The following is a 23,322-nucleotide window of genomic DNA, read 5'->3' on the forward strand; positions in this document are numbered from 1 at the left end:
TCAAGGCCAATGATTAAGAGGAGCTCAAGAGACAGCTTCAAACTAAAACGTGAAATGATGCTTTAAGCAGTTTTATAGAGGAATTTGCGAGAATGAATTGCCAGTTAACAAGCAAGTAGAATAAATGAACTTGACTATAATGCATTGGACTTGATGATGCATCACTACATGTTTTAAGGAAATGTTTCAGGGAGTTAACAGCTTGGGCACTGCCAGTAGTTCTTTAACAGCATCACATGTTGATCGAAAGGTTCAATAAGTTTGGTGTCACATGGATTGAATGGAGAGATTAAGCATGAAGTCTGGAAGAAGAAGAAGGCACTGTGGAGACAGCAAGTTGAATAATAGGAGTAATCAGTTACATGAAGAGAATAGTAAGCATGCCAGGAAGGTCACTCATTTGATAAGGATAGCAAAAGTGCAATATGAACAGAAATTAGCCATTCAGGACAAGAAAAATCTTAGAGAGTTCTTTTGATATGTGGCAAGTAAAGAAAGAATAATTATGGTAAGATGATGCTAATGGATGGATGGAAATGGTAGACTGTTAACTGCTACCAAGATCATAGTCAAGGTATTTATTCAGTGAGCAATTCATTCAGGTAATTCATCCTCACCATTGGGACATTATGAGAAGCTCAATTATAGAAGGAATTGAAGAGGATGGAGTGCCGGAGAGAAATAAGAATTATATGAGAAATTAAGTAAACTTGATGTCAATAAGGAAATTAGGACTGCATGTCTCTAACATCTTTAACACAAGTCAAGATACAGAGCAGTGTGTATTCTCAGCCTTGATCACTTTTGTTAAGTGGAACAGTCAGCTGCTTTTCACTTCTTTGGGTCTTGTGCTGTTGCAAGACTCTTGTTAAACAGGTATGTCAGGGGTGAAATTAATCCATGGAAAGGCTAGTGTGAGCTAGGCTACAGAAGTGGGTTGATATCAGTATTTTCTCAAATGATCAGTATGAGTTTGTTAAAAAGAGGGCATATTTTACCAGTTTACTTATGTACTACAACAGGGCAACCAATGTATTGGATATGGAAGATGCTTATGCAGTGATATACATACATTTTGCATAATTGGAAATATGCATAATTAAGTAAATTGGAACAAATGGAGATAGGATTACATATTAAATCAGTGAGTTGGAAAGGTGAATGCCTGTCAGGTGGATATCAGCAAGTTGTGTATGCAGGTGCAGTCACTCAAAAGAGGAAAGTCACTAGTGTTTTGAGGCCATTATTGCTTTATTTGTATATTAATGATATTAGAATGGTTTATTTGGATACAGATAATTAAAAATTGGAGAGAACAGTGAGGCGATTAGTAGTTGTTGCCTTACATGAAGAATTGGATAGACTGTATGAGTGGGCAAAGTGGAATGATAGCCGAGTTTTTCGAAGTATAAGGTTTTAAAATTTGGTATACAAGGATGCAGATGCAGAGTATATACTTTACAGGGAAATTTTGAAGGAGGTAGAGGAGATGAGAGATCTGATATGGGTAGCAGACAGGGATCTAAAGTTTAGTAGTCACTCTGCACGAGTTGTGAAATCCTCACAGTGAATTATGGTAGTGATGTGGAGGACAATGACATGCAGAAATAAAGAAATTACTACAACCACATAGAAATAAAGAAATCACTACAGCCACGAAGGACAGCAGGCTATACTCTCTGAGACAAAAAAGAAGCCCAGAAATATGTAAAGAACTAAAAATAGACTCGGTATTGGACAAAGTGTATGAATACTGAAAGAAGTGGATTGAACATGGATTTGCCAGCCAAGCAGTTAGCGTATCCGCTCTCCAGCCAAAAAGCTACGGGTTCGAATCCTGCCGTGAGCATGGACATTTGTGATTGTCTGTGGAAGTACTAGTGGTGGGAAAGGGTGGTAGATGGCGTTGATATAGTTGCAGTGAGTTGTAGTTGGCAAAATCAGATGTAGAGTAGGTGTCCTCTCTTGATGAGTCTTTGGACTCCCTGGAGATGTCACGTAATAATAATAATAACATATCAAAAGAATGGATAGTTCAAGACTACCCCAAAAAAATACTCCAATATCACCCAATTGGAGTATATAAAAGTCAGGGATGACCGAGGAAAAGATGGAATGAGACCAGAAGAACAGGCCACTGAGCCTAAATCCCTGAAAGGATGATGATGACTACAATTACTCAGGACTAGCTGACCATACTTTGGACGCCCACCATAGAATACACTAGAAGAAAGTTACTCGGCTCCTTTACAGCACATATAAATATGAAGGACTTTATCTTGAATCTTCTGCCTTAAGAAACTACCCTAACCTTAACAAATTTGATTGCATGAATCTTCCCCAAAACAGCCAAGGACGCCCAGTTAAGCCCACTATTTAGGACTTTTGGCCTATTCTTAGTTGACATGCTTCATCTTCATTACTTAGTGTAGTGCCAGCATGCCCATATCTTGTTATATTTTGTTCCCTGATGATGGTAATTTGATTTTGCCAAAATATTGAAGTACCGATTAAATTTATTTTGATTAATATATTACTATATACTGTAATTTCCTTAAAAAATACAGTTATGAATAGCCAATGTATAAGCCTTATCACTGGACATTCCTTATGATTCCATTGTATAAGACCTTGATAAGGATTATTGTACACAGATTTGGTCACATTGTTTGCATGAGGATATATTAGAACAGGCCCATAGAAGATTGACTAAGGTGGTATCTGGTGTTTGGAATGTCAGGCATCCACTTGCTTGTGAATGGGGGGGGGGTATGATTAAGACATGAGTTGGTAAGAGGTCGTTATCATGTTAAGTGGAAGAAATTTTTCTTCGAATGGAAGGAGATGGGATATTTCTAGAAACTCTATAAGGAAGGTCTGAGCAAGAGAGTAAGGAGCAGGTTCTTTTTTATGGATAGTGGTTGGTGAGTGAAATGCATTGCTTGAGAATATGTGAATACTGACACATGGAATGAGTTTAAAGAATGGTTTAATGAGCTTTGTGTGTGACAATGTGTACCTTCCACAAGTCTGTTGACTCCATGGAAGTAAAGTATTAATAATAATAGTAGTAATAATATTAAAATCCCAGCCTTTCAGGAAGAGATCAACTCTAAGCATTTCTTATGTTTAAAACATATATGAGTACAGTCAGTAAGGTCTCCTGGTCTTAAATTTGAATTCTTCTCTGTCTGCAAGTTTTCTCCTTATCCATGTTCATAGAACATGGATAAGGAGAAGATTCTTTTCACCACTAGCTTATCTTACTTTGGCCAGTCTGGTATAGATGGTAGGTGTTTGCTGTGAGGAACATCAAAATAATATTAAATATCACAGGCCAGAAAGTCTGGTCTTGCAGAATGTGCTACAACCTGTAAATACAAGGTTCTTTGTTAAACAAGCCAAGTCCTAATTAAAAGCATATATGTACATGTTATACAAAGAGGATTGTGAAGTTTTGCTCCATTTCCCTAATCTCAGTAGACCTCATCGTTGACATTTGTAGAAGGCATTGATTCACATCACTTCACACTACAGTTAGTGAATTCTGTTGTATTTATTTATTTTTATTCTTCTCGCCATTAGGACTTCGGTTATGATATGACCATGCTATTCTGTATGCTGACTCGCAGTTTCACCCTCGCATTCACAGTGTTTATAGTTTTTTTTTTTTTGGAAATGTTCACTTATTCCTGTATTCCAATTACACTGCTTGGAAAGGAGTCACTGAACATCATAGCAGGAGGAACAAACAGCCAAGGCACCCACATTAATAAGATGGACCACCTTTTGCTGTGATAATTGCAAAAATCCTATGGGGACATACTTTCCATAAGCATACAATAGTGATCAGCATGAATTTTTGACCATTCTTCCTGTAAGCATGTAATGATCCTGGATTGTTGTGGGGCAGATGTCCCTTGAGAATATGTGAATATTGACACATGGAATGAGTTTAAAGAATGGTTTGATGAGCTTTGTGTGTGACAATGTGTACCTTCCACAAGTCTGTTGACTCCATGTTGACCCGATGCTCCAGTTCATCCCACAGATGTTCAATAGGGTTGACATCAGGACTGTGTGGTGATCCACAAACCACTCATTTACCACAGCAGCCTTATGACACGGTGCATTATCTTGTTGAAAGAGACAATAGTCATTTCGGTAGAAACACGACAAAGTGGGAAGCATTGCATTGTCGAGAATGTTCGGATACCTCTCGGAGTTCAGTGGTCGTGGTATCACAAACAGAGGTCCAAAGCCAAACCAGGAAAAACAAGATCATACCATCACCTCCATAACTCAGCTTTCCAAGCTTCCATGTCCACTGTACATGCTCTTTGCAATTCTGAAAACAATGCTTAATTTTGGTTTGGGTAGTGTGGAGATGGGATGCTATGCTTGCATATTGCCGTCCTACTCTGGAAACCCATGTTGTGAGCATCAGATTTGAATGCTTTTGTGCAGATTCATATTCTAGTTGATGCCTGGAACTCCATATTCGTGTCAGGTGATGAATGGCAGTTTCTACGTATTATCCTTCGTAGCACCCTATGGTCACTTTTGGTGAATATGATGGGTCATCCACTGTGGATAGCACTTGCAGTCAACTCTCTGTATTTACATTTCAGTATGGTATCACTGATTGTTCACCTGGGATGGTCCAATTTGTCAGCAATATGCTGAAGAGATAGGCCTGCAACATCGCATCCCGTCATAAGGCCTCTTTGAAACTCTGTCAGTTCCTTTCTCATAGTCATTTCACTTGAACACAGTTGCACTGACTTGGGAGCATCATATACCTCTGGATGGCTACAAACACTTGACTTGTTACATGGTAAGATGCACCTTGCTCATGGCAGAGTCCATTGACTTCTTTCCAAGCAGTGTCTTTATTCATGCTGAAGGTGCACCTGATACCTGAACAGAAATTTATAATAATATATTGAAATAAGAATCATGTGAGTTATCATATTGTTCATTCTTTTCATTGATTGATAATCATTGTTCAAGTTTGAATTAAATGTTCTATCATACCTTGTTTTTTATATTCTGCCATATAGCCTAATATTTGATTATTGTTTTCTTCTTTCACATTTCCTCAATAATACTTTTATATTTGACTCTCAGTTTACAAGAGACCTCCAAGGTGTCAGTGACTCATCAAGAAAGGCCACATATCACTCACACCACACCACACCCCACCATACCTTCTCTTGAATTCATTCACACTATTTGTACTCACAACCTCTAAAGGTAAGCCATTCCAGTCATGCACTATTCTATGAGAGAAAAATCTTCCATTTTTGCAAATCTCTCACCCCTTTCTTGACTGCATTTATTCTCATTTTCTATTGATGCCCTCTTGTTCTTTCTCCACTTTCCATAAAATGAAAAATTTCAGCTGCTGGTATCCTCTATGATCCTTTCAAAAGTTTGTACCTTTCTATCATATTACCTCTCTTGCATCTGCATTTCCACAAATTCTCAATCTCACATCATAATTTGCATTCTACAGTCCCGATATAATCTTTAACACTCTCCTATGGACCTTCTCCACTGTATCTATGTCACGTTGAAAACTGGGAGAATAGATCTGGACGCTTTAGACCAGATGCTGTCATATTAAAATGGTAAAGATGCAAATTGACTTTATTATTCTTGTATGTCAGTATGTGTTTCAGCATCATGATTATCTTTTAACTTGTATTTGCAGTTTTTGCTATGTTAACATACACTTCAATTTCTTATCTACTAAAACTCCAAGATGCCCAGGACAGTTTCTTCTAGCATATTCTCATCAATAAAATACACCATTGGATATCTCGCCAAAGTGAATAACTTTACATTTCCTGACATGAAACTGTTAGCCAGTTTCACGTGCCCACTATTTCAGCTTATTCAAATCATTCTGCAAATACTGCATGTCAGTGGCATTTCTGGTTATCCTTCCAGTCTTTGCAGCCTCAACAAATAGCTGTATGTCAGCTGCTAAATCCTTCCCAATATCATTAATGTAAAGACTGAATAACAGTGTACCAAAAACCTTCCCAATACCATTAATGTAAAGACTGAATAACAGTGTACCAAAAACTGACCCTTTGATACCTCACTGTCCACTTTAAATCTTGCAGACTTGCATCCTGCATACATCACTTTTTGATAGCTGTCACTCAGTCATATTCTTATTCAAACTAGTAATTTATAATACAATCCCATATCTTCCAGCTTATGCAACAGCCTTCCATGCTGAATCCTGTCTAAAGGTTTAACAGAGTCTAAAAGTATCATGGTGTATTCATTCCTCTTGTCCAACTCAACTGTGACTTTATTATAAAATGTGAGCAAGTTACTCAAACACGACTTTCCCTTACTAAACCCATATTGTTCATTGCAAATTATAGATTCTCTGTCAATCTGTTGCTGTATGCAATCCCTATTTCCACTGCTGTGGAATATTCCTGTGTTGAGATTCAAATTATACAGCCTGGTCAAAGCAACAGCCAGTTCCATTGAACACTCTTTTAGCATCCATGCTAATATCCCATTGGCCCCTATTGCTGAATTCATATTCAATTTATGCAACAGCTCTACACCTTCTCCTCATACATCTGAATTTCTTCCTCCACTATGGAGGTACCTCTGAGGTCAATGTTGGATACATGAGATTGATAGCTTTAAGCAAAATGGGCACTCATTAGCTAAGTAATCTCTTCTGTATCTGCTACTCACATACATCCACATTGACAAGAGTTATTCTTTCATTCTCATTCTTTCTTTTACTTGAAATGTAAAGATAGAATTCTTTTGATTTGTTTTGAGTTAGCAGAACTAGTTTCTTTTCATACTCACATTTAGATTTCCATAAAATAGTTTTAACTCTTCTGGACAGCCTTATAATTTTCATTACTGACATCATCTTTATGCATATCTATTTCAATTCCACCCTGTTTATTCTCCGAACTATAGGAGCACATTCTGATATTGCATCATTGATGTATTTTTTTAAATATTTTGTGCAGTCAGATGATTAATGTATAGATTGAACAACAATGGTTCAAGGACTGATTCCTTGGGCAGACCACTTGTTACCTCAAATCTAGCAGATTCAGACCAACCATATACTGCTTCCTAATACTTGTCCCTGTTGTTTAAGAGATACTTTTGTCATGAAAGGTTTCTTCAAATTAACACAAAAATACAAGGGATAAGTAATACTATTTATTTAAGGCTATATGATCTTGGATTATAGGAATTAAAAAGTTGTTGCATTGTCTTGTCTGAAAAGCCATTGAGTTTCATATATTGTTTGATGCTTAAGAATTCCTGTTGTAATAGTTAAGGTGTAGAACAAATAGTGTGATCATGTAGCAATAAAGTTTTTATGATTCCTGGCTTCTGTTATACGTGGTAAGCTGATTGCTGTTGAATGTAGCATCCATTGAAAGTACACTTTTGATACATGGAAGTGAGAGAAGGAGTAGAATATCTATAAAGGACAATTTGTTGTCATTTTCCATTTCCATGGTAAATTCATTTTACAATCAAGTTGAAGGAATTAATGAGAAGTCCTCTTCCCCTGCACTTGCTAACTTTTATTTATTTTTAGAGGTACCTGTGGCATAGTATAATTATTAAAGAACACAAAGTCCACAGTAATAACTTTTAATTAATAAATAAGGTACAGATATTTCATACTAAAACTAATAGTACATCTTCAGTGTTACGAACAGTTAGAAATGGAATACAAGTAACGAACATTCAGTGGATCACCTGTTAAAATATATTGTTGTCGCGAGCTAGGAAATGAAAGAAATTAATAAGTAATTAATATTTAAGATAATTGGTTTTTTTAATGATTACATAAAATAAAAGTCTCCCAGATCTTCAAGAGAGAGAGAGACAATCATTTCGATTTAAATTCGGTCGGTGTAAAATAGGTTCACAACTTTCTTTAAAGAGGCGTTCATATTTGAACCTGCATCTATGAAGGAGAATAGCCTTATCCCATTGGATATTATGGGTAGTGTTAATACTGTGTTGTGCTAGACCAGACTTTTGAGGTTTGTTGTAATCGATATAATATTGATGTTCTTTGATTCTTTTTTTCCACAGAACGGCCAGTTTGTCCAAAATAAGAAACATTACATTCAAATGGCATTTGGTAAATGCCAGCCAAAGATAGAGATGACAGTTTATCTTTTGTAGAAGGCAATAAGGAAGAAATTTTGTTGATAGGAATATACATGGAAATCAATTGGTACTTTTTAAAATTCTACATATAGGTTCTGACATTCCTGGAAAGTAGGGGATTGGAACTCTGCGGACTGTTGAAGAAACCTTAGGTATTGGAACATAAGATTCAATTATCAGTTGGATTTGATTAGGGTGATAATTACCACCCTAATCAAATCCAACAGATAATTGAGTCTTATGTTCCAATACTTGAGGTTTCTTCAACAGTCCGCAGAGTTCCAATCCCCTACATTCCAGGAATCTCAGAATCTATAGGTAGAATTTTAAAAAAATACCAATTGATTCCCACGTATATATTCCTATCAACAAAATTTCTTCCTTATTGCCTTCTACAAAAGATAAACTGTCATCTTTATCTTTGGCTGGCGTTTACCAAATACCATGTGAATGCGATGTTTCTTATTTAGGTGATCCACCGAATGTTCGTTACTTGTATTCTTCCATTCTTATCTGTTCGTAACACTGAAGATGTACTATTAGTTAGTATGAAATATCTGTACCTTATTTATTAATTAAAAGTTATTACTGTGGACTTACGTGTTCTTTAATAATTAACTTTTATTTAGTCTATTTAGAAGACATTCTTTTCTCATCCATACATTCTCAGCCTTCTTCAGCCTTCAGGGTTCTTTATGTAGATGACCTTCTTGCTATCTGGCTCCATAACAAAGACACATTACCTACTTTTTATCTAATATAAACAATCTACATCCACAAATTAAATTTATTATGGTAATGGTAACTTAATATCTATAAAGGACAACAAATTGTCCTTTATAGCTATTCTACTCCTTCACTTACCATTGGGTGAATTAATTACTTCCATTTATCAAAAGCCTACTTTCACTGGATGCTACATTCAACAGCAAACAGCTTACCATCCATCACAGAAGACGGAATTATAAAAATTTTATTACAGTGTACTCATACTATTTGTTCTATTACTCAAATATTACAATAGGAACTCTTAAACATTAAATGATATATGAAGCTCAATGGCTTTTCAGACAGAACCATGCAACAACTTTTTAATTTCTATAATCCTAGCTGAAATAATAAAGAAACAGTAAATCGAGTTCAAATCCCATACATTTGTGAATGTGTGTATGAAGATGTATATTGTGATGTGGATGGGGAAGTTGAGACTGAGCAGATATATGTTGTAAGTGGTGATAAAGGTGATTGGGCAGGTGTGGTGGGGAAATCACAACCAACAGGTTGCTTGGATAGGACTGTTTATAGACCTAAAAATGAACTGCTGTGTTTGTTTACAAATGCCAGCAGTATCACAAATAAAAGGGGATGAAATGGTTTCAGTGATTGAGTTTATTCACCCCAAAATCATTGGAATAAGTGAAACATAGTTAAATGAAGATGGTATCATAATGGTAATAGAAATGGAAGGATACAGTATTTTTTGCGAGAATAGAAAGAACAAGAAGGGAGTGGGAGTGCTGCTGATGATAGCAGGGGAATTAAGTCCACATAAGGTAGACATGAAAGAGGGAAATACCGGCAATGGTTATGGGGCAGTGTGGTGTAACATGGAGGTTGAGAGGAAGACATATTTAGTTGGATGTTGCTATAAGCTTGGAAATGTGGAGGGTGGTGATGAAGAAATGTATAAACAGCTTGGATTAATGAACAAAGGAAGGGTAATAATTATGGGTGATTTTAATTATGGATTGGAATCAAGAGATAGCATTTGGGAATATGGAAAATATTTCTCAAGTTCTTGAGAGATAATTATCTCAGGCAACATGAAAAGAAGGGCATGCGAGGATCAAGAGTTCTAGATCTGATAATTTCATATAATTATGAGAGTGGTTTCACACTTTGTGATCATGAAATGATCATGGAATGCAAAGTATACATTTGGTGGGGAAAGTTTAAAGGAAGTAGAGGAAATTAGAGATGTAGGAGTGATGGTGGACAAGGACCTGAAATTCAGGATCACATTGTATAAGTTGTGAAGACGTCACATCGGATGATAGCAATGATACAGAGGACCCTGACATGCAAAAATAGAGAGAGAGAGAGAGAGTGATTATGATGCCATCGTATAAGGCATTGATCAGGCCTCATATGGATTACTGTGTGCAGATTTAGTTGCTGAGTTTTAATGGTGACAAGAACATGTTGGATAGGGTCTAGAGAAGATTCACAAAGGTAGTCAGTGGTTTTTTGGAATGTGGAGTACGAGTATGAGGACAGATTGAAAGAATGTAAGTTTCCGAGCCTCGTGAATAGGGGGAAAGGGAGGAGATATAATTGAGACATATAAGCTAGTCAAGGGTTGCTATCAGGTTGACATGGAAAAGATTTTTCATGGAATGGGTGAGAGGGTAGGGTTGGAACAAGAGGCCATCACTGGGAACTGTATTAGGAGGGTGTGAGCAGAGGAGTGAGGAAATGGTTCTTTGCATGGAGAGTGGTTGGTGAGTGAAATGTATTGCCTGCATGTGTTGTGAATGTTGACACATTGAATCAGTTCTCTGACTCCATGGAGGTCAGATGTTAATAATAATAATAGTAATTTCTTGCATCTTAGAACCAATTTCCCTAATTGTTAAGAAAAACAATTTAGTGGCTACTTACTGAACAAATTATCAGCATGATTTCAATCTTCAAAAGATAAACAGTCTCCTCTAGTTCTATCTGTTTCCTGCCAAGTTCCTTGTGACTGTCATCGTTCTTACTTTGGACAAACTGGATGCTCTGTAGAAGAGAGAATACAAGAACACCAATCTTATATTAGCAATAGTAAATCTGAAAAATCTGGCTTGGCATGGCACAGAATAAATACAGACCACAACATCTTATGGTCTGAAAAAAACTTATTTCATCCATGTCAGTAGTTTAAAAAATGAGTTGAGATCTTACCTCACGATCCTAACTTAAATCAGAATAACTTCCTCTCCTTCTCTGTAGCTAAGATATAGGAAAGTATTATTTTAATCACACATCAACTTTTTTATTTTTTTAAATAGTTAATGAATTATTAATATTGCAGTATATCCTCAGTGATACCACTGTATTGGTTGTTTTATGTATAACATCATGCGACTCTTACTTTTTCAAATCAATCCATTGATCCTGTTCTACTTGGTAAATAACTATTGTCACCACTGATGATGGCCTGTAATATTCAGGCTGAAAATACATGGCCTTAAATGAAGTATTACTTATCCTTTGTGTTTTTTATATTAATTTGAAGAAATGCTTGTCCCTCAATCACCCACTTATCCAAGTCAGTATTTTCTATCCCGTCCTCATATTCTAGAGTTAATGGAACAGCCTTTCATTTAGTATTCTGTTGAATGCCTTAGCAAAATCCAACAGTATCATAGTGTATAAATTTTCATTATCCAATTCAGCCATAACATTATTATAAAATAATAGTAAATTGCTAAAGCATGGCCTTCCTTTAGTAGGCTCTTGCTGTTCTATGCAAAATATAGCTTATCTGTCAATCTACCAGCCTGGTTGGCTTAGTGGGCAGCATATCCACTCTCCAACAAACAGGTCATGGGTTTGAATCCTTTCACAAGCATGGATGTTTGTGATTGTCTTTAGCTTTAGGTGGAAGATAAATTTCATCTCCCAGTATGAAACCACTGCCCTGCCTATTGGAAGCCTGAAAAAGTTCAATATTGGTCTCTAGAGCAGGGTTTCTGGACTATGTAAAAAAATTAATAAAACTACAAAAAATTATAAAAATTAATAAAGTAGAAAAAAAATTGTGAAAGTTTTTTAAGAGACTATATTCTTGGTTTAATCCTTTATCCAAGTGTAAGGAAACAAAAATTTGCATGTGAATGCCTTAGTATCCAATAATGCAATGAACATATCCTTACAAACATGTATAATGCTCTCCATTATGGAAAGGACTACTGCTCAGACTGGTTTCAACCTTTATTGAGATCTCATCAGTGAGAGCCAGACTCAGAAGTCATATTTCCACATACAAGTAGTAAAAAGGGATCACACCTTATTACTAAAATACTCTGGATTAGGGATAAAAGATAAAGATTAAATCAAAAATATAATTTCTTGGCATTAGAGATAGTTGTTGAAAGTGGTTATAGTTCACTTGGTTATAGTTCAGGTGCAAACTTGTTTGCTTACACTTGGATAAAGGATTAAACCAAGTATATAATTTCTTGGTATATTTAATTTATAATTTCTTGGCATCTTTATTTAATTTATAGTATAACCAATTTAAAAAACTTTAAACAAACATCTCTAATCTGGAGTATTTTAGTAATAAGGTATGACACCTTTTGACTACTTGTATATGGAAATATGACTTCTGCATTACTTCAACCTTGGTATCACTTCTCAGTCTGGCTCCCACTGATGAGACCTCATAAAGCAAACTGGCCTGGGCAGTGGCCCTTCCCATAATGCATAGCATTATACATGTCTGTAATGATATTGTTACACCCTGATATCTTAAGAATATAGAATTCTCAGCTATCATGGTGTAACATGAAGAATAAATAAAATAAATTAAAAACCCTGCATAAAAGATAATTAGTTGAATTAATTAAAAGAAAAAGAAAGATTCTTGCATCCAATAAAATATATAAAAAATAAAGGTTTTTGTTAAACTAACTAACAAAAGAAAGAATATATTAATATTGTGATATGATTTAAATGAGAAAAGTTAAATAAGACAAAAGGATTAGTCATAAGAGATGGTATGTGAGAGGCTAGAGATTAAGTTATTAAGTAAATTCATAGAAAAATTTTGGAAAGGGGATTAAATTAGAGGCTAGCAAAAGAAAAACAACAGACTATCGCTCAGGGCCGATTCCTGGATTGAGACATCATTTGGCTCGCCGACCAAAGGACGTTTAGCAGAAGTGGAGATTGGGGTTATATCTCCGTCATCACAACATGGAAACAAAAGTGAGCAGGATTTCGATTCTGGATTTCCTATGTAAGAAGCGAAGAATGCCATAGAGTCAAAGAAAAGGAAACATATTCTTTGTGTTTCAACTTCAGTGACAACCACGAGAAAAGGAAAGCTGTAAAGATATTGATATCCACGTCACGAGTTGTACAGCCGTTATATAGATGATTCAAAGTGTGTCCTAAGTTACCAGAGGTTAAGACCGCGTAAGCAAAGTTCAGTTCCAAAAGGAATGTAGGAGAAACAGATTATCGGAGAGGTTATACCAAGCTAGTTCAATCAGAAAAAGGTAAAGGCCCATATGAAAAACTCAAGAAAGAAAGGTACTGTAAAATATATCCAATGTTAACTAAAATTTGTCTGTAATAGGTATCATTATTCTAATACGGAACTGTTGAAGTGACCAAGGAAAATTTATACTAGGACTTTAGTATCTGACAGAATATATTAAAAGTAAGCTAGCTAGTGTTAATGTTATATGAATAATTAAGTGTCCTGAGAATTTTGCATGTCTATTGTAATGTATAGGAAAGTTAAAATGTCATAATTGTGTGTTAGTGCAGTAAAAGGTTTAGTTAATCTACTTAAGTTTGAATAGTTAAATAGTGTGAATTAATCTTATATGTCCATGTTACATGAAGTTATGTGTTGAATTGTTATGGCGGCATGATCGTAATACCCATTATAGGATCATAGCCTAATTACTTGTAATAAGTTAATATTAGTTTGTAAGTATTTAGTTTAGCATTGAATTGTGTAATAACAAAAAATTGAATTGTACCATATTAAAGTTTTTAATAAACCTTTATTCAATGATAAGAAAAGTTGTCTGAAATTGCTGCCCAATGCACCACTTGAAAAATACGGACCTAATCACGCGAGAAATTAATGTGTTAAGAAATGAGATAAAGTGTCACGACTGCAACATTGTTTCACTTTCAGACATATTTTAGTTCTTTCTCCTTGTTTTTGTATATAATATCTCAAATTAAATATCCCAAAAGGCGCAGTATAAATACAAATATTGGGGGTACTAAGGGGAGAAATAACTTAAGTATTAGTAAGTTTTTTGGTGATATCTCATGCGTAGATAATAGAAGAACATAGATAAGAGGAAATTACTAGATAGAATAAAAATCGTAAAATGGGACAACAATATGTGCATTGCATTATGGGATATTATGGCAATTGATGTGAAGTCATTAGTCTCTATATACAAATAGCTCAGTCATGAAGTTATTTCACCGTCAAAATTTTTGTTTGCTTACGCTTGGGTAAAGTATTAAACCAAGAATACAATTTCTTGGCATCTTCAATTTATAGGAAAAAAAAAATCCTTAACTCACTCACAGTTCTAATATACTATAGTCCTATCATGAGTGGGAATCACATTAAAAAAAAAAAGAATCCATTTCTGCGAGTTCTTACCAGTGGCGGCCGGTGAAATTTTAAGTGGGGGTACTGCCTATACAAATTAAAAAAAGAAATAATTATTTTTTTCTAATCAGTAACCAATTTATTAATAAATAAATCTACAGATTTATTTATTAATAAATTGGTTACTAATTAGGAAAAAAATAATAATTTTTTTTATTTTATTTTGTATAGGCAGCACCCTCACTTAAAATTTCACTGGCTGCCACTGGTTCTTACTAACTTCACTAAAATCTTTACCACCACTCCAGGTATATTTATAGGCCAGTAATCAGACACATTTATTTTAGTGCCACCCTTGTACAACGGAACTGTTATTCTGTTCATTCTTGCAACATCTTTCCTGAGCTGAGACTCAAGATATACAAATATGTCAAAGGCCTACCCAATTTGGCTTCCTTTATTGTATGTGTTGATATCCCATCTGTCCATATTGCTGCATTCTTATGCAGGTTATGTGACAGCTTTGGACATCCTTCTCAATCTTTTCATCCAATATAGCAGTAGAACTGTCTGCTATCTTATCTACACCAGCTTGACAGATCTTAGTGAAGTGAGCATTTATTGGCTTTCTTTACAGTACTCTAACTTTTTTGGACTGCACTTCATATTTCGTAGCCCTTCTTGCTCTTATTTTCTCTATATTACTTCCACATCATCTTCTTATGGATGTCTTGCTTAATAAGGTTCATCCATTTTACTCCTGCTTTATTTGTTTTTTGAAGTTTAGGAACATGTTCAGATACTGCCTCATTTAAGCACCTTTTCAAAGCTTCATATACATTGCTAATCCTTCTCATTCAGTTACTTTTACCATAGGACTAAAAGTAGCATTCTACTGAGTTTTTCATGATTTTCAGCTCTGTAGTTCAGCATGTAACCTCTCCTGATTGGAACATCGATATAGTTACCTACTTCCCAGAATAGTACAGAATGGTAACTCTCACTAACTGGTTTTTGCAAAAGTCACAGTCGTAACTAAGACCCATTCTGATCTCAGAATGGGTCTTTAATTCTGATCTGTTATGATCAAATATAACACTCTCTGAATTTGAATTCCCACATTCTCACGCTACTTGAAAAGTTGTCTTGCAACAGCTCAATAAATTCTCCTTCATTTTTATCATGAGATTTCTCTGCTACCCAATCAATAATCCAATGCACTAATCTAATATCCAACCCCATCTGCTCTAGTTTGACTATCAACTTATCATGAGGTACTCTATCAAAAGCCTTTGCGAAATCCAAGTATATTACTGTGTATCCTTCTCCTCTGTCCAAGGAAGCAGTCACTTTATTGTAATAGGTAAGTAGATTACTAAAACATGACCTCCCTTTAGCAAATCCATGCTGTCCATCAAAGATAATACCATTGCTGTCAACACAACTCTGTATCCTAGTTCTCACAAGCTTCTCCAACAACTTAACCACAACACCTGACACACAGATAGGCCTATAGTTTGATGCTTGAGTTCGATCACCTCCTTTATGAAGTGGCACAATCTTGCACTCCTTCCACTCCTTAGGAACTTGACCAAGTGCAAGACTCGTATTAAAAAAAATATGTCAACGCAGGTGTCAACTCTCTGGCACATTCCTTCAGAATATGTGGTGATATATTATCAAGTCCTACAGCCTTACTTACATCTAGTTTACTCAACTCCCCAAACACCTTTTGCTCACTTACAGTCAGTCTCTCCTCCCTGTCATCAACTGCTCCCAATCTCTTCATGAAGTCACATTCACAAGATTGAAAGATCTTTATGAACTGCTCATTAAGTATCTCCACCACACATTCTGCAACATCTGTCTTTATACCATTTTCTCCAATCCATGTCATTTTTCAATAATCATTCTTTCTTTTGCTGGCTACATATCGAAAGAACTCCCTAGGATTATTTTTGACTTCATTAGCTAACTGCTGTTCATACCTCTCTTTAGCTACTCTCACCAACCAAGTCACCTTCCTTGTCTGGTCTTTGTAGACCTCATGAAATTGGTTATTTCCACTTCTCTTATGCTGCCTCCACAATTCCCTTTTTCTCTGTATCGCATGCTTAATCTCTTTATTCATCCATCTCACACCTACTTTATTTAACCTTCTCACCCTTGGAATACATTTAGACATTGCATCTATTTTTGAGAACAGGACTGGTGGTGGGAGGACTAGGGGACATCCATGGAAACTGGGCAAAAGTGTAGTTAGTAATAGAGCTGGGTTTTTTACTTTTAGAGTGGTGAATGAGTGGAATAAGCTGCCAGAGTCTGTTGTGGGTGCTATGACAGTGAATGAGTTCAAGGCAAAGTATGATAGATACTGTGTGAATGTCGAATAGTTGTGATGGACATGATCTTTTGGGCCTCCCTCGATGAGTCTAAGGACTCCTTGGAGTCACCCGTAATAATAATAATAATACTTCTAATTTTTTAGCAAATGACAACATAAACTAAATTATTAATTATAAAAACTTTAGTTAATAACTATCTATATTTTGGCACTGTTACATTGCCATGGATCACAAAATAATATATGCATGCAGGCACTCGCACTAAGCAAATGAGTCTGATGAAAGGCAACTGAAATCAATCCTAGAGATTCTGGTGCATTAGACTTGTTCTCCACTGTTTTCAACTTAAAATGTATGTTCCCAAATTTGGGAAGCATACATTCTAAGATTACCAGCTCAATGGCGAAACAACCCAATTTATCATGCTTGGGGTGGGGGAGACACTTTTTAGGACTCTAAGATCGACTTCAGCCTCATTTGTTTAGTGTGACTGCCTGCCTGCACATATCATTGTTTTGTGATCCTTGTAGATGGCAAAGTAACATTGCGTTACTTTGCCATCTACAAAATATAGGTAGTTATTAATTAAAGTTTTTATAATTAATAATTTAGTATACGTTGTCATTTCCTAAAAAATTATAAGTATTATTATTATTATTACCCCAAGACCTCATGGAGTCAAAGACTCATCTTGGCGGTCCTTTCATCACACACACACACACACACACACACACACACACACACACACACACACACACACCTCATCATACTGTGTCTTAAACACATTCAAACTCCTTGCAGACACCACACTCTCAGGCAAGGAATTCCAATCATTCACAACTCTGCATGAAAAAAACCTGCCTCTCACTCCCCTACTCACACCCTCTTTATACAGTTTCCAGGAATGATCTCTGGTTCTTCCCTGATCTCCCGCTATTCTCTGTAGAACTTCTCCACCATTGATCCTATAACAACCCCTTACCAACTTGTAGGTCTCTATCATATCTTCCCTCTTCCTCCTGTCCACCAGACTCTGCAAATTACATCTTCTCAATCTTTCATCATACTCGACATTCCAGAGGTCAGAAACTACTTTAGTCATTCACCTTTGGACCCTTTCCAACATATCTTCATCCTTCTGAAAACCCGGTGACCAAATCTGGGTACAATAGTCCATGTGTGGCCTAATCAAAGCCTTATACAACGTAACAAGAATCTCCCTACTTCTACATGTCAGTGTCCTCCGCATCATTCATTGATTGGCTCTTCCTGGCCACAGGTTATTGGCATTAGTGAAACATGTCTGACGGAAGATGATATAGTTAGTGGGATAGAATGTGTAGGTTATAGTGTGTTTAGGAAGGACAGAGAGAATAAAATGGGGAGAGGGGTGTTATTGATGATAGCTGATGAACTGCAGCCAGGGAGAATTAAAGTTGTATTGCAGGATAGTGAAAAGAGCTCATTTGATGAGGCTATTTGGTGTGATATTGAGACTGAGAGAACAAAATATACAGTTGGGTGTTGCTATAGACCAGGTGATGGAATAGATGGTGGAGATAGTATGCATAAGCAAATAGAAGCAATGAGTGGAAGAAGGGTAATTATTATGGGGGATTTCAACTATGGTAACATTGATTGGAAGGAGGAGAGGACACATGTGAGGAAGAAACTGGATTTTATTCAGTTATTAAGGGATAACTCTCTGAGACAGCATGTAATTGAAAATACTAGAGGTTTGAGAGTGCTTGACCTGGTAATAGCATCTCACAATTTGACTGTAATGAATATCACCATGTTGCCACCTATTGGTGAGAGTGATCATAAGGTCTTGACCTGGGAGGTGGCTAAAGGTGTGGAATTTTCGATTAAGACCCCCCCCCCCCTGTCTTAATTGAAAATATGTGGAATTACCATGCTGGCAAGTATGACAAGCTTAGGAGATTGCCATGACATGTAAAACTGCAAGGGCTGGATGTCGATGGATCATGGGAAGTGGTCAAGGAGCATTTACAGGAGGTTATGGCTGATGTATACCTAGGGTCTGAATAGTAAAACAAGTAGGGGTTAAATGGATGAATAACACCATTAAGCTTGAGCTGCAAAAAAAGAAACAACTATGGAGGGAATTTAAAGAGAAAGGTGACTTGCAGACACACGAACGGTATAAAGCGCAGTCCAGAAGAGTAACAAATGTGGTAAAAAAAGCAGAAGCGGATATTGAAAGGGAAACTAGCTATGCAAGCTAAAGAGAATCCTAAACAGTTCTTTCAATATGCTGCAAGCAAAAAAAAAAAAAAAAACTGTACATGGCAGTGTACAGTTTTTTAAAAACTGATTTTTAGGAATGACGATAGTAAGGAGGTCACTGAATCAGTCGATATAGTGGAATTACTGAGCAAGCACCTTGCAAGAGTATATCATCCAGGTGGTGACATTGAAAAAATGAAGGAATCATTAGTTTATACAGGAATTGTGATGAATGACATGGAGGTGAATAATCTGTTACAGAACCTTAATGTGAATACATATATGGGATTGGATGGTATACCCACATGGGTCTTACGTGAAGTGGCTAAAGAATTATCAGCGCCCTTGACCATGTTGTTTAATCTGAGTCTCGGTCTGGTTAAGTCCCGAAGGTATGGAAAGAGGGGAAAATAATTTCACTGCATAAAGGAGGATCCAAGACTACTGTTGCAAATTACTGACCGATCAGTATATCAGGAGTCGTTGTCAAGGTCTTGGAGAAAGTAGTCAAGGGAAAAATACAGGAATGGATTGATGAAATTGAGATACTATATGGGGGACAGCATGGCTTTGTGAAGGGTAGATCATGCCTCAGTAACTTGCTCAAGTTTTATAACGCAGTGACAGCTGAACCGGATAAGGGTAATGGGTTTACAGTGATACTGCTGGACCTGGCTGAGGCATTTGACAGGATACCACGTGGAATTCTAATCCGTAAACTACAACATATGGGAATGGATATGGGATTGGTGAGATGGATAGGTGGGTGGTTGATGGAGAAATATCAGAGAGTAGTTTATTCAGGAGTAGAGTCCAAAAGACAGCCTGTGAGTAGTGGTGTGCCACAGGGTTCTGTTCTTGGACCGCTGCTGTTTAATTTGTTCATTAATGATATAGGGAAGGATCTAAGAGGAACAGTTAATTTGTTTGCTGATGATGTAAAGTTGGGTACGGCAATAGTGAATGCAGAAGATATCAAAATCTGGCAGGACGACTTGGATAGATTGGAGTTCTGGGCTAAGGAGAAGGGATGTCAATTTAATGTGACAAAAAGGAAGGTTATGCATTTTGGGGTGAAAAGATTAGCAGCAGTATACCACATTAGTGGAACTGTACTCCAGGAGATTGATGAGGGCAGGGACTTCGGAGTGTTGGTGGATAGGGAGATGAAGTTTAGGGGGCACATTGCAAAAGTGGCTAAATCAGCTCATCGACTCACTTGGTTGTTGAAAAATACTTTGACGAGCAGAGACAAGCAAGTTATTGTACCTCTGTACCGAGCCTTGATAAGACCTCATCTCGACTGCTGTGCCCAGATTTGTCACCTAGGTTTCTTCTTGATGGGGAGGAGGTGGAAAGGATCCAGAGACGAGTGACCAAGATGATAGCAGGTCTATGGAATGAACCTTATGAGAACAGGTTGAAGATTTGTGGGTTGCAGAAATTATTTGATAGGTGGAAAAGGGGAGATATGATTGAGACATTCAAATTGCTAAAGGGTTTCTGTAGGATTAATTCAGAGGACATTTTTGAGATCAGGACTGGTGGTGGGAGAACTAGGGGACACCTATGGAAGCTGGGCAAGAGTGTGGTTAGCAAGGGTGTTAGAGCCGCGTTCTTTACGTTTAGAGGTGGTAAATGAGTGGAATAAGCTGCCAGAGTTTGTTGTGGGTGCTATGACGGTGAGTGAGTTCAAGGCAAGGTATGATAGATACTGTGAGAATGTTGTATAGTTATGTGGACATGAGGTTTAGAGCCTCCCTCGATGAGTCTAAGGATTCCCTGGAGTCACCCGTAATAATACTACTACTATAATAATTCCCAGAAGCCTTTGTGTTGTCTTCACAATTTTGGCGATGGATCCCCTAAATTTTAGATCCTTATCCACTGTCATCCCCAGATCTCTTATTTCCTCTACCTCCAACAATATATTCTCACCAAGCATAAATTCTGCATCCATCTATGTTTTCCAAATTTTAAAATCTTACATTTTGCAACATTGAACTCACATCCACATTTGCAAGGCCACAACATCTTCACTACTCTTTATGGTTTGTCCCAACTTTGCATTATCTGCAAACAACTGAATATCTCCATCCAAATCTTCACCTATATCATTAATATACAAGTTAAACAGTAATGGTCTTAAAACAGACCCCTGAGGCACTCCACTAGTGACTTTCCTTTTCCTGGATATAGCGCCCCCATACACAAGTTGTTGATACCTATCAGATAGCCAGTCTTCAATCCAATGCACTGATCTAATATCCAACCTCATCTGCTCTAGTTTGACTGTCAACTTATCATGAGGTAGTTTATCAAAAGCCTTTGCAATAGTTATTTAAATAATTACATTAATCTATATGTATATGGATAAGCATTGCAATTATTGCATTATCTTGCTAAAACTATGTAGATAAAAAGTATAATAAATTTAGTTTAATCCTTTATCCAAGTGTGAGCAAACTAAGTTTGCACCTTAAAGTATCTTCAGGACTGGGGCAAGGTGGTACAACACCAGGGAACTCCTTGCAAAGGTGGAGCAAGCTGCCAACATCCTATCTCAGTATCTACCATAATGCAAAACATATCTCCTTGCGGATATGTCTAATGTTATGCATTAAGGGAAGGGCCACAACCCAGACTAGTTTCGACCTTTATTGAGGTCTCTTCAGTGGGAGCCAGGCCCAAGTGGAGATACCAGGCAGAAGCATTAGCAAGTCATCTCCACCTATAGGAGTTGCCAAATGGTGTGCCACCCTTTTTTAATAAATTACTCTGGATTTAGAGAAAGATGTTGAAAAATTTATTTTTCACTTGGTTACAGTATAATAAATTTAGTTTAATCCTTTATCCAAGTGTGAGCAAACAAAGTTTGCGCCTGAAAGTATCTTCAGGAGTCGGGCAAGGTGGTACAATACCAGGGCACTCCTTGCAAAGGTGGAGCAAGCTGCCAACACTCCTATCTCAGTATCTACCATAATGAAATCTACCAACATTAGACATATCCGCAAGGAGATGTGTTTTGCATTATGGTAGATTCTGAGATAGGAGTGTTGGCAGCTTGCTCCACCTTTGCAAGGAGTGCCCTGGTGTTGTACCACCTTGCCCGAGTCCTGAAGATACTTTCAGGCGCAAACTTTGTTTGCTCACACTTGGATAAAGGATTAAACTAAATTTATTATACTCTAACCAAGTGAAAAATAAACTTTCAACGTAGATAAAAAGTGTTTTGACAATTGGTCAAATTGTTGGTCAAAAGTAACATTGCCAAAATATAGGTAGTTTTAATTAAAGTTTTTATAATTAATAATTTAGTTTACATTATCATTTACTAAAAGAATTAAAGTATGTCTAGTCAATGTTTAGGCTTATCTGTAAGAATTATTTAAATAACAATCATTGCTATTTCGTACTATTCATAATGTGAAGCTTGCTTTTGTATTGTACTTTATTATCCAGGATTATCTTCTGGAATTGTGAAAATATACTACTTAGGAAATCCCGAAGAGTTTCTTCACTTAGTTGAATCTGGTTTTGCTATTAATAGTGTAAGATATGCTCAGGCATGTTGTTCAGCTGGAGATGTTGTTGTTTCTCCTGAATTCTGGCAACTTTTAGTTAGCAGGAAATCCAGGCGAATGAATGATTATATATATTCTTGCATGCCAGAAGGATTTGTAAAGGTAACTTCTTTTGTATTTTATTGTTTAGTGGTTATGACATGGAAATCCATTATAATGGGAAACATATTTAAGAATTTATGGCTGATAAGTATTTTAATCCATTTGAAACCAATCATGATAAATTTCTATACTCAGTTATATTCATAACTCTGCTTTCACTCTAAGTGCAATGACTTAAAAACAAGTTGCTCTTGTACCTGCATCCTCTGTTGAAGGTGACTTGCTTTTTCCTTCATCATCATCATCAATTTCTTGATATGTACCCCTCAAGAAGTCTTCAGGCTATTATGACAGCACCACATGATTAACTTTACATTCGTATTAATCTCCTATCAACAATTTTCCTCCAAATTAGTTTAATATTTGTCAGCATTAAAATATTGTCATAGCTAACATTTCACTCTTCTAAGGCCTCTGACTGAATCAATCTTTAAGTGAAGATACCACCTTCACACATTCTTGAATGCAAACAATGTCAGTTTCCTTCCTA

The 23,322-nt window shown here is 36.5% G+C and overlaps 1 protein-coding gene across 1 annotated transcript in view; it reads left to right on the top strand.

The window, feature by feature from the left end:
• The first annotated feature begins 295 nt into the window (after positions 1–295).
• The window catches only part of LOC150097280 (adenylate cyclase type 10-like), a 198,907-nt gene continuing 175,880 nt past the window's right edge, over positions 296–23,322 (top strand). Inside the window, exons 1-2 of the mRNA XM_090407634.1 lie at positions 296–374; positions 22,609–22,832. Coding sequence (XP_090263760.1) covers positions 296–374; positions 22,609–22,832 — 303 coding nt within the window. The remainder of the gene's footprint in view (positions 375–22,608; positions 22,833–23,322) is intronic.

This window comes from Typopeltis vanoorti, chromosome 17 (assembly GCF_054136105.1).
Source record: "Typopeltis vanoorti isolate ZY-2024b chromosome 17, IOZ_Tvanoo_1.0, whole genome shotgun sequence".
NCBI lineage: Eukaryota > Metazoa > Arthropoda > Arachnida > Uropygi > Thelyphonidae > Typopeltis > Typopeltis vanoorti.